General features: G+C 44.3%; 1 protein-coding gene across 1 annotated transcript; it reads left to right on the top strand.

Annotated features, from left to right (window-relative positions):
- Positions 1-390: 390 nt before the first annotated feature.
- Positions 391-12,137, top strand: LOC141941000 (solute carrier family 22 member 2-like). The gene is made up of 11 exons (XM_074862967.1): positions 391-1,850; positions 4,067-4,170; positions 5,225-5,379; positions 7,519-7,687; positions 8,621-8,732; positions 8,838-8,944; positions 9,061-9,275; positions 9,713-9,821; positions 10,199-10,311; positions 11,378-11,477; positions 11,983-12,137. Exons 1-11 carry the CDS (start codon positions 1,440-1,442, stop codon positions 12,047-12,049), a joined length of 1,662 nt encoding a protein of 553 aa, XP_074719068.1. The 5' UTR covers positions 391-1,439; the 3' UTR covers positions 12,050-12,137.
- Positions 12,138-13,203: the final 1,066 nt, after the last annotated feature.

Here is a 13,203-nt window from a genome sequence, read left to right on the forward strand (position 1 = left end):
AACCTCCTTTCAGACAGCTGTAGAGGGCGATGAGGTCTCCCCTCAGCCTCCTCTTCTCCAGACTAAACAACCCCAGTTCCCTCAGCCCCTCCTTGTACGACATGTGCTCCAGACCCTTCACCAGCTTTGTTGCCCTTCTCTGGACACGCTCGAGTAATTCAATGTCCTTTTTGTAGTGAGGGGCCCAAAACTGAACACGCCTCACCAGTGCTGAGTACAGGGGTAAGATCACTTCTCTGTCCCTGCTGGCCACGCTATTGCTGATACAAGCCAGGATACCATTGGCCTTCTTGGCCACCTGGGCACACTGCTGGCTCATGTTCAGCCGGCTGTCAATCAACACCCCCAGGTCCCTCTCTGACTGGCAGCTCTCCAGCCACTCCTCCCCAAGCCTGTAGCGCTGGTGGGGGTTGTTGTGGCCCAAGTGCAGCACCCGGCATTTGGCCTTATTGAAACTCCTACAGTTGGCCTTAGCCCATCGCTCCCGCCTGTCCAGATCTCTCTATAGAGCGATCTACGGAGTAGTCCATCTTTTAAATGTCATCTTTCTTCCTGATGGAAGCAGCTGTTGTCAGCAAAATGTGTTGGAGTAGCAAGTGTCTATCCATAGACAGCATTAAGTATCATTGGAGCCTGATATAACTGGATTTTTTTGGGTGTGCTCCACAATGGATTCTACCTAAGGCCTTACAGGTCTTCTACTGTAAGAAATAGTTGCTTTGGCTGTATGTATTTTATATTATGGCTTCCCAAAGTTATTCCCAGTGCATAATTCCTTAGTGAATGCTTTTAACTTTTGTATCACTGCAAAAATATGGTCAGGTGAAAACTGTGTCCCCTGACCTAGGTGGGAGAGGTTTCCCTTGGAAATAGAGGAGTGTGGAAAGTGAGGGTGGCTGCAGGGGTGAGACATACATGATACTGGAGTGTGTGGCAAAGCTGTTCCTTTACCATTATATGACTCAATGCAGAGACACTTCTGTTTCACAGTGTACTTACCTATTCTTTATAGAACCCGACTGATGAGCCTTGTTCATATGTAGTGCCCAGCAACTGCTACACTAAACTTTTCATTTCTTTGCATGTTGGTGGAATTTTCCATCTACACTTGTTCCTTAAAATGTGTCTTCTTTGAGGAGCTGATTTGGGTAATAAAAAAAACCCCTAAAGTGCTGTGGCTGTTAGCGGCTCTTCTGGAGAAAAGGAACATATGTGCTCTGATTAGGGGTTAAATGCAAATTATCCCTGGGTGAATAAAGGTCTGATTTGAACTGAAACCTAAAAAATAAAGCTTGCAACATGTAGTTTAATAATTTATGGAGTTAGTCTTGACTTTTGGTCAAATGTCTTTGTTACTTAAATAGCTTTGCTGCCAACTAAATATATCAGTGCTTCAGAGAAGACCTAGATGAGGTTTTTGGGGTGGTTTTGATGCCAAAATGCCAACACTAGATGACATTTTGGAGAATGTTGGAGAATTTGACAGGTTCCAGAAGCAAACCTTCTTTGTCTTGTGTTTGCTTTCTGCTGCCTTCACCCCGGTGTATGTGGGAGTTGTCTTCTTTGGGTTCATCCCCGAGCATCGCTGCTTCAGTCCTGGCGTGGCTGAGCTGAGCCAGCGGTGTGGCTGGAGCCTGGAGGAGCAGCTGAATTACACGGTTCCCGAGTGGGGTGGCCATGGGGCTGGTTTCAGCAGCCGCTGCAGGAGGTATGAGGTGGACTGGAACACGACGGGCATCAGCTGCACTGACCCCCTCGGCAGCCTCGTGGGCAACCGGAGCGCCGTCCCCCTTGGTCCCTGCCTGGACGGCTGGGTCTATGACACCCCAGGGACCTCTCTCGTGACCGAGGTACAAACAAATACCCCCCTTCCCGTGCCCCCTCAGTTAATGGCGAGCTGAGGGACATGGGAGAGGGTTGGTGTAGCCTAGGCTGTGTTAAAATGGCGCCTGCTAACCTGAACAAGGGGATCCTCTTGCTGCAAACTTGCACACAGCGCTTTGCAAGTTGTCTTTCCCCCTGTCCTTGCTGTGAAGCATTGCCTTGGCTGCTCAGGAGGCTTATATCTCCAGCTGGGGAGCAAAGCATATTTCAGCAAATAAATCCCTAGGTAGATAAAGTCCAGTTCTGAATGAAACTCCCATCACATGAGAGGTCCAGTTGGTGGAGGTGTGTAAACAGTGCCTGTGAGGAAGCAGCAGCTCGCAGTGCTGCAAACAAAACCATCTGATCCCTGAGTGGGCACATTGCACAGTCCTCCCAATCTTCCTGGGATCTGTGCCCAGATGTGAAGGTCTTGACTCCTTTTTTTTAATGAAGAAAATCTTTTAAAGTTTGTTTCAAATATGATTGAGTGACTACGGGTGGGGGAAAAGGTGATCACCTCCTACAATTAAACAGCTTAATTCAGGAATAAATTGCAGAAAATCTTATGTGTTCTCAGAAGACGTGATTAAACTGAAAATGGTATTTAAGCTACTTAGGGTACTTTAGGGTTTTAGGTGCCTTAACTTTAAAAACAAATCAGTATCTGGGGTGACAAACTTGATTTTGTCATAGAAAGTTCCACCAAATTTTTAGAGATGGTGAAAGTCAGGATTCTTTCCCCCATATGTCTAACACAAACACTGGAGCAGGTAAATTCTGTGCTCTAGCAGCTTCAGCATTTATAGTTTTGTAAGAGGTTGGAGCTAAATTTTAGGTGGTGTGTTGTAAGTGTACTTCTTTCAGCAAAGTATGGACTGTGTGATATTAAAGTGAGGAAGTGAGACACCTCAAATGGAGGGTGACCCAGGACTTCTACAAAGCAGCAGAGCAGTGGGCGCATCTCCTGCAAAAGGCTTGAGCAGATGCTGTGGTCCAGATGCCCCTACCATGATCTCTTGAGATTGTGGGAAGCTGAAAACTTGAAATCTGTGTGGATTTGTGCAATCACACTCTCACATCAGTCATCTTTCCTTTTCTTCTGAAGGTGGAGCACGGCCAGGCCCACGGGCCACTTCTTCCACAGGATAACCAGAAATGTCATATGCCTCTGTGCATTTTGGCAATGTGTTTTGCTTCTGGATGTGACTGTTTCTGTGAAGGCTCTCAGACTCTGTTATGTTCTCCCTTGCTCTGGCAGCTAAGCAAGGCAAAGGATAGCACAAAGTAAAGCATGTAACTTTGCTTGAAGGAAAAATTTACACATGGAAGAATGTCCTCGTGGGAAGCCCCACAGAGCATCAGGAGGAATATCTTGTTTTATGTTGATTAAAGATGCATAGCTTTAGATAAACCTAGCTACCAGTAGGATGGGAAGGGATTCTCAGTCATGTTTAGGACAGCTTATTGAAATAACTTATTCTCCAGTAGCTTTTATGTATATCTGCTTAAGTAAGATAAGAGAACTAAGGCCAGATGGCAAATATATGTGCGTACCCATGTGGTATAAAGCTTGGCCCTGGATACAAAATACCTGGTCTCCAGACATGTTAGGCTGTAGGACAATTTAGTTGAGCAAAAAGCCAGAACAGAGAGAAGATGCAGATGCAAATATCTCCTCCCACCCTCCTTTGGGGAGCTGGTGGTCCATGGGAAGCGAGATGAGGCAGGTTTCTGCAAGCATCTAGGATACCTTTAGTGAAGGCATCCCCCTTAGTCCTGAGAGGTCTCCAGGGACTACTGTGGCATGTGAGGGTATGAGGCGACCAGAACTGCTTAGACATGTTCACCATCAGCCACAAAAAAAGATGTTTGAAAAGCTCAGGATGGTCATCAGATCCATGATGATTTCATCATCAAGGCCTAACATAAATTAGAGTCCTGATCTTGACAGGTCAGCTATGTATGTTCTTTCCAGTAACAAGAGAAGAGACATGAATGGGAAATACCAGGAAACTGCTCAAGGGCTTCATCCTGTTTTTACTCTTGGACACTTAATTAAGCCAGTAGGGTTTCTGGGTGCTGATAAAACAGGCATTGACCCAGAAATAAGTTTAAATCTTTAACTGATTAGAAGGAGCCTTGTGGATGTGAGCCAGCTCCTCATTTCACTCTTTTGCTTTAACTGTGGTTGCTCTTTTAGTTTAACCTCGTGTGTGAAGACTCCTGGAAGCTGGACCTCTTTCAGTCTTCTGTGAATGCTGGATTTTTTATTGGCTCTATAAACATTGGCTACATAGCAGACAGGTATGTGTGGGCTGACAGTAAAACCCTCTGACCTCCCTTATCAGTGTTCAGCAGCTGAGCTTAGGTAAAGGCAGAGAAAAGTTGTGCAACTGGTATTATCTCTGCTCTTTTTCAAAATAAGGGCAACCACCTGGATGTTCAGTCACAGTATTAGGAGGGAGTACTCTGTCTCTTAGGTCATACCTGGTGATTTGCGAGTCCCACAGAGCCCATGAGGGCTATTTTAGGACTGTGGGCCCAAAACTCTCCACTGTGCCACACCAGAGCCTGAGGGTGTTAACCAAAGACAGGAAATGCTGGTTTGGAGCCTGGAAACACTTTGCTTCCTCTGGAGAAACTTTGAAATAGTAGCCACAGAGATTGCCAGGTAGATAAGCAGGAGTGCCAGTTCAGAAATCCCTCTGTCCTGGCATCTTTGGCACCCCTGTTCAGAGCCAGCAGAAACAGCTGCCCTTGCCCAGTTAACCAGAGTTAAAAAGAAACAAATGCTGGTATTTGAAAGCCCTTTTTCCCCCTTGTTCCCCTGCTGCCGAGACTGTTAGTACAGCAGGGTCTGAGCTGATCCAGCTGTGAAATGCAGCCCACTCACAGCAAGATCTATAAATATAAAATTTTGGGGGATTAAGATTGGGGTATATAAATCTGTTACTCTGGTGCATGCAGAGATATCAGACTCATAATATTAATCCATACTTATGTTTCACTACATTATAAAAACCTAATTACTAAGCTGCCTGTTCCGAAATTCAGACATAACAGTCACAGCCCAAATATATGTAAATATGGGACTATAGCTGCTCTTTAACTCGGGAAACTTTTCTTACTCTGAGAAGCCTGATAGCCTTTGTGGAATTGCAGAGCATTTGGCACAGTATTTTTTTTCTAGGAGTTGAAAAGCAGATGAATAATGGGCTAAGAATAAGTCAGTATGCATCTATCCTTTGTATAGTAAACTTGGATTTTTTTCCAAAAATGTACAAAACTCTTACTACTTTAAAAAGCCAATGTTTTCACAACTAGTGTTTTGCTTTATTTGTATTATCTTCCAATCCAGGTTTGGCCGTAAATTTTGCCTCTTAAATACAATTCTTGCAAACGTTGTCTGTGGAATCCTTCTGGTCTTCGTGCCCACTTATCTGTGGATAGTCATCCTCCGCTTCTTGCAAGGACTGGTCAGCAAGGGCTGCTGGACTGCAGGCTACATCCTGGGTGAGTTCAGACCTTTTCCCAGCAGTGAGACTGGCTGCAGAAGATGAAGAGAAAAAAAACCAAACAAAACAATGAACAAAAGGCATTTAAAAAATGCCTCCCATGGTGTTTTATCAAGGAGTTTTCTCCCTCTTTGACTTTTTGGAATTTTTTTTAAAACACTGTTGCTTGTCCCTAATGATGGTAGCCTTCAAACCTCAAGCAAGCAGTGGTATATTAGGGCTGTTACCTCAAGGTAGGCTTTCCCCTATGGTGCAGCTCCCCTTTACAGATCTGAGTCCCAGGGCTCCTCTCCCTCCCCTTGAGCATTGGCTGGGGAAGGTGGCAGTGCCAGGGCAGACTGCAGCCACTCCAGCCCAGTCACAGACAGGGTGTTGACAGAGGAGCCATTAAAGAAGCAGGCAGAGGGTGGAGAAAATTGGAGGCATTTTTATGACACAAAGAGCATTAAAGGGCAAACAGAGGCTTTACAGCCTAAAAATAACAGAAGAACAGCATGTACTTGCTCAGAAAAAGACAAGCTGTTTGGGTATCTGTGCACTTGTCTGAGTGGAGGCCAACCTGGGGGACTGCAGAGCAGTGCGAGGAGCCAGGCTGTGCTAGTGCTTCTCCAAGCATCTTGCACTGATCATGTCTGGTGGCGAAGCACAGCTGTGTGACAGTAGGGTTGGGGCCAGCTCAGCTTTCTGGTGCATCGTAGAGCTGCCTGGGGCTTCTCTGGTGTGGAGTTCTGGCTCTTGTCAAAAAAACTCAATTCCAAACAATCACTGGAGCAGCAAATTAAATATCTTAAATGCTGCCCAGTAGAGCCTTATCTGGATTAGGATGTCAGGTGGCTCTACAGAGTAGCTCTGAGTGATCCAATTCACTGTGATGGTGATGAAAATGTAAATAACACTCTAAAATGTTAAGTCTTTTAGTGGAGACATCTTGCTAATGCAATTATCCAGATGTCTGATATAAATAAAAATATCTAGCCCACAGTCCAGACCATCTTCTGACAAGACATGATTATTCTATCCTGTACATATTCTAGATGCTTGCTTGGCCTCTTAAATATCTTCTTGGCACAAATGAAATCTTCATCACCTCTTCTGGGGAACTTTATGCCATTTTAGAGCCTGAAATCTCTATCAGGACAATGATTTGCCCTATCCTGGTATTTTTCCTCAGTCACATGTTGTTAGTTTTGGGTTCTTGAAACTCTCTCATGAGAGAGAAGTCACCTAGAATCGGCCCCAAAGCACCTTTAAATTTGTATCTTCTCCCTAAGGGTGGCCAATACTGAATGCCCAGGGAAGGGTACAAGGACAGAGCAACCTTCTTGTGCTCTCCTGGGACACTTGTCTACCCTTCAGCTGCTTTTGGCTCAGTCCTACCAAGCCTGAGGAGATGTCTTTGTGCATCATTTGGCCAAGCAGTATTAGCTAATCCATGGCTCCAAAACACAGCAGTTCCTTCAGTTGCTGAATAACTGCTTTCTGTTCTTTTTCTAATTGGTTTGCTTTCCTGAAATCACAAAACCAGATGCAAAATTGTGAGTGTGCTTGTGCCTGTCTGCTGGCATAGTTACTTCTAGCTCTATCAACAAGACTTAACCTGTGGGTCTACCCCGTGATGTGCAGTTGCAAAGTGCAGATGAGTTGTGAAGCCATCCTGACCAGGAAGCTGTGTGCCATCCTGTGGTACAAGCATTTCTTATATACTTGGAGTGAGATGTGGGCTGAAAAGCTGCACTTATAAAACAAAATATGATGGTTTGTTATCAGGTTGGAGACATTATGTAGGTTGGTGTTAGGTTTTGTAACAAAATCCATCTGTGCACTTTGAGGAATATTTGATTTACTCAGAGATTTCTACAACAGAGGACAGTACTGCATGCCTTAGGCCAGTGTAAGAGCAGGAGCAGTGTCTTCTCCTCTGCTGAGAGTTAGGGTGACAGTAAAGCAAACCTTCCTCTGCGAGCACCAGGGGATTTTTGTCTGGAGGCTTTATTCCAGGAAGCCCAGGATGACCAAAACGGTTTCTTCAGGGCACTAACACAGCATTGGTCTTCCAGCCCCCCTGCAGAGCAAGTTACTGCTGCACTGAGCAGTCATGGCTGAGCTGTCATTCACCTGTCTCTGTGCATGTTTGCAGTGACAGAAGTCGTCGGTCCAAAGTACCGGAGGACGGTGGGCATCCTCTACCAGATGGCCTTCTCTATTGGACTCCTGATCTTTGATGCCATCGCTTATGCCATCCCTCACTGGCGGTGGCTGCAGCTCACTGTCACCCTGCCCAGTTGCTTCTTCCTGCTCTACTACTGGTAAAATTCTGCCCATGACCCAAAAACTAGCTTCTCCTGCTTCCTGAGGCTTGATACTCAGGGAGATTTGGCACTGCTTTTTGGTTGTGCACACCTCTTAGTGTAAAGAGGAGGTACGCAGCAAAAAGGAGAGGGAAATAGGAACCTGACTTCGGTTTAAAAGAAAGACCACTTTGAAAAACACTGGGAGAGAGTGGTTTAATGTCATATATTATCTTCATGAAGCATTTCATGAAGGAAAATAAATGCCTTGACATAATTTAGCAGATCCTACACTGAAGAGATGGTTATTGAGAGATTGTTGAATGCTAACATAACTGTAACAGATTTTTTTTTACATGTTCTTTTAAGGAAAAAAGTTGTAGCTTTTTGTGGTCCAACCAAAAAGAAGGCACGTGGGTTCATCTTTATTTTGGATCCTCTCCTCTCTTTTTGATTGGTATTTTTCAGTTTGAGTGCTTTGGATTTGAGAAATTGTCTGGGTGAGTTGAGAAGTTAGGAATAGTAGAAAGAGATTTGTTGTCTTCCTTTTTCCATATTTGTGAATTGGTAAGCCAATTCCAGCTTGTTTACTTCTTAACCTGTGATGGCACAACTGGAAAATGGCTCCCTGAGAGGAGACAGTTTGTGGTGAACAGGCTGAATAAAATGATAGCACTACTCTCGCTCAAAGCCCTTCCCTGATTTATTCTTAGTAAGCTCATCTCTGACTGAAGCCACTACCACAACCCCTCCTCTTCCCATTTCAGCAGTGGGGTATACTACTTTTCCTGAGGTGGTGGAGGACGGGGGGAGGAACACACAAAAACCAACCAACCAACCAAAAAACCCACCTGCCTCTATTCAACCAAAGTGCACTCTCCAGTCTCCATACATGGGAGCACTATGTGGGCTTTATGTTTTGGTATATAATAGCATCCACTCATGTTGTAGGTGCCTCCCAGAGTCTCCCAGGTGGCTGATATCTCAAGGAAAAAATGACAAAGCTATGAAAATTGTCAGTTATATAGCTAAAAAGAATCAGAAGATGCCTTCCCATTTTGAGGTGAGCTGAGGGTTTGCTAGTACATGTAAGTAAACATCATGATAGTCCCTTCGATGAGTTCCTCCCAGTAGAAACTTACTGTACTTTGTACTGGCTCTTCGACAGGATATTAAATTTGAAGAGGAAGATGGTGGAAAGCAGAGTCCTTCACTCATTGACCTTGTCAGGACACCACAAATGAGAAAAAACACATTCATTTTGATGTACAACTGGTAAGAAGATAACGTTGGAGAGCTATTTTTGAAGTTCTGTTTTTGAGGGCTCCAGCAGGACACAGACCTCTGTTCTTCAACTGACTAACAGAGGCGGGATGCTCTTCTCTGTCTAGGTTCACAAGCTCCGTCCTCTACCAGGGGCTCATCATGCACATGGGACTAGCTGCTGGGAACATGTATCTGGATTTCCTCTATTCTGCACTTGTTGAATTCCCAGCTGCCTTCATCATCATTGTCACCATCGACCGTGTCGGGCGGCGCTACCCCTGGGCTGCTGCAAACCTGGTGGCTGGGGCTGCCTGCCTTGTCACAGCCCTGATCCCAGAGGGTGAGTCACCAGGGTGAGGCCATATGGTGGTGGCTTCCCGCCCTGGCTTTGCCCCTTGGGAACAGCACCCACCTCTCCCTTTCCTTGAGGTCCAGCCCCAAAGGTTCGCAAACCCACGCCCATCATCGGGTGCTGCCTCCTTGACTTTTAGTGGTGCTTCTCATGCTGCAGAAATGAAATGAGGTTGATTTGTAGGCCTGCTAATAATAAGCCTCAAAGCACCTGGGTCCTCCGTGCTGCTTTGGGATGGTCCCTGTGCCACAGCTCATGGGGTGCTGACTGTTCCTGTTCCCTCATTCACACAGATAAAACAAGGCCCCTTAGAAACATCAAGTGACATGGATTGGAGGTCCCCCTAAAATAACACTGGTGTACTAATTGACACCTGCTAAATCGCTGGGATAATTTTAAATGTGTTAAACACATTTTCTCTGCAGACATACATTGGCTAAAAGTGATTGCTGCTTGCATCGGGAGAATGGGAATCACAATGTCTTTTGAAATGGTTTGCTTTGTAAACACTGAACTATATCCAACATACATCAGGTAGGTGCATCCTCCTCCCCATTGGCATTTGGCCTGGAAACAAGTAGTTGAGGCCAATGTGCATGTTACGTCTTATGTTAAATCAAGTTATCCTCAAATACTTCAGAACTACACAAGTACTGCTGAACATAAAGTAGGTAGATCACAATTAAAATGCATTAAAAAGGTAGCTTAATAAAGAAAAAAAATGTACTTTAAGGCAGGTGAAAACTCATGTGACTGAAACAAAGGGAAAAGTGGAGGCAACCAAGTTAGATGAGGGATCTGAAGTCCCATGTAGTGCTTGGATTTGTCCTGTGCAAGGGTCAGAGTTGTTATCCATCCCCTTCCATCTACAGTACTCTACTGCTAATGTGATCTCTTTGCTGTTGAACCAGGAACCTTGGGGTGATGGTCTGCTCATCCTTGTGTGATATTGGTGGAGTCATCGTCCCATTCATTGTCTACAGACTGGTGGAAGTCTGGCATGATCTGCCATTGATAGTCTTCAGTAAGTTCCATCTTACCTCCTTGCTGGCCACTCCTGGGGTGCAGCAGTGGGACCCAAGTTTCAAAGAGAGAGAAAAGCCCCAGAGGCGGTTGCTCCAAGTTCAGCAGAAGCCCCTTCCAGTCTATACAAGTTATAGCCTTTAGTTTGTAAGAACCTGGAACTTGTTTATGCATTCATGTCTCCTTGCCCTTATTATTGTTCCTTGCATTTTAAAGGAAGTTAGAGGTGAATACAGGTTTGACAGATGGCAAAGAGCTGAAAAATGTTTTGATGAGATTAATATTTGATGGATTCAAATCTGATGAGTTATTACTGCTCTTCTCTGAGGTATATTGTTTCAGTTCAGGAGCCAAAACCTAGAATTTCACATAATCGCCTATTTAATGGAGTACAAGCATGGCTGTTACACTTCAGCTTTTCTGACAGTCTGTTAACTGGCTATTCTCCAGCTATTTGGAAAGAGGTTGGTAAATAAATGCAAGATGAGTGTTTGCAGACTAGTGACCTGAACTCTCAGGTCAGGGTCTGCAAGACCTTTCTGAATCTTTAGATCAGCACACTATTTATAGAGAAAAGTCTTGAATGGCAAGATGCAGTTTTCAACAGACAGGACATTTAGGAGAGTGCTTGATAGATTTAAAATATAGACTCCAAACATGTTCAGAGTGAGTAAAAGAAATGATCAGTGGAGAAGTTAATCACATTGTGTTGGAGATAATACATTCTGTATGTATTTTCTAATCTTATGTGAATTAGCAGAAAAACTGTCTATGTTTCTTGGCATACTCTCACACTAGAGAGAGTTCTTTCCTCTATAAAGGAAGGATTGTCTGTCCAGTCTGAGATGCCCTAGTTCAGTGCATAACAACTGATCTTGGCTCATTGCTGTCTCCACATGACAGCCAGATACGGCATGACAGTATAGAGCCTTGATGTGTGCATCTTGTATGAAGAACAAAATAAAATGCCATTTGCAAGTCCTTTGTGTCAGGCAGTAAGAAAGTGGTGTATACACTGGAAATTGGTATATGCTAACAAGTTCTTTGTGCATCTGTTCGATTTGAAGCTGTTCTTGGTTTGATTGCGGGTGGATTGGTGTTGCTTCTACCTGAAACTAAAGGACGCGTTTTGCCTGAGACTGTTGAAGATGTTGAAAACTTTCACAGGTGAGTCAGAATGATGAACTCTTAGCAACTTTTACTTGAAATTGTGCAAAATCCCTGCCTGTAGCTCCTTTGGGAAGCCCAGGGGTTACTTGGCTTCCTCCTATGCTTCCAAAAAGTTGCTAGTTAATTCCCAGACTCTAGCTGGAGAGATTTTGGACTCTCTCTTTACCGCTTGTCTACCTAGGCATCTGAAAACAAGAAGAATAGGTCTTTACTGGCCTGTGAATAACTGCACTAGTCTGAAAACTGCTACAACACTATTATAAAAGTTATTTGTGCTTAAAAAACCAACTAATTGTGGAACAGAAAAAGGGCAGACTTGATAGCAGCTACTTGTGTGGTCAGTGAAGCACCAGTATCTACTGAGGAGTCAGAGAAAACCTAGAGGATTTGAGGATTAGATGCTCACTTTCTTTGGGAAAGAGGCAGAGCAAGTACTTGAAGTTAAGCGCTCTCTGAACACCTTCATTCCTGGTTTGCTGCTCATGTCTTGATATTCTTGCAGGCAAAGTGCTCCAAAGGCAAAAAAAATCTATCTCCACGTCCAGACATCAGAAGTAGCACATGACTGAAGAAGGCATAACTCTTTCTGGACAGTCTGTTTTAGGGGACTAGAATGGAAAGGCAAATTGGAATAAATACTCTCTCAAAAGTCTTGTATCTTTTTTTGTCTGCCTATCCTTTATTTACAATGTTTGGGGTTTTCTGAGGGGATTGTCCCTATCACTGCATAGCTGCTTCCCTCTCTGTACATTATAAGATAAGTATGTTTTAAGGCTGGGAAATTTTCATACCAGCTGTGTGGACCTCAACATGGGGACAGATCTTAACTTGGGGATGGTGGGGTCCATCCCAACAAAACTTTATAAGCCTCCATGAAGTCTAAATTTGTCATTTTGTCTTATGACAGGGCAGCATAATATAATAGAGATTTACTTTTGTTGTGAAACTGAGGTGACTACCAACCTCCTACAGTCTTGTTACAACTTGCAACAGATTTGCATAGACCTTTTTTTTTTTTTACTAGCCCTTATGTCTTATGGTGTTCATGTGAGTCCATATGCCTATACAGTAGCCTATATGGATTTTATTGGTTATCCCCGGACTCACAAGGATGGGCATGTGGCAACTCCAGAGCATGGAAAGGGGTGCATGGGAGATAGACTCATAGTTCTTCATAAGGTAATAGCCTTGTTCAGTTTTCAATGTGTAACCACTAAATTTTCTTGTCTAGTTAAATATCATCTTCATAGAGGATAATCTATACCTTCTTTTTTGTACAAAACTGTTTTTCTAAGCCTCCATGGAGTTATAAATGTGTGCATACACAGATACACAGATTTTTATTAAAAAGAATATATTGAGACTCCAGACAGGGGAAAAGTATTACAGCTGCCAGGGAAGGGACTGAGAGCCCACCACAGTCCTGTTCCACTGGAGGCTTAGGATGGGACTGGGGCCAGAACAGAGCTGTATCTCTACATGTTTGGAGGGAGCAGCTCTGCGGGGGCACCCCTTTGGAGCGAGCCACACTCAGGCTTCGGGACCTGCAAGACTGTGACCAGGGATTTGGCATGGTGTCCTGTGCCTCAGGGGGCATAAGGGACAACACTGGGTCTGCCAGGAAATATCCATCACCTTTCACATTTCCATCCCACTGAGCAATCATAACAGACCTGTGATTGCAGAGGAAAACAGGCACCATGGTACTGTGGCTCCCCTTCAC

Source organism: Strix uralensis, chromosome 3, assembly GCF_047716275.1.
Source record: "Strix uralensis isolate ZFMK-TIS-50842 chromosome 3, bStrUra1, whole genome shotgun sequence".
Classification (NCBI taxonomy): Eukaryota; Metazoa; Chordata; class Aves; order Strigiformes; family Strigidae; genus Strix; species Strix uralensis.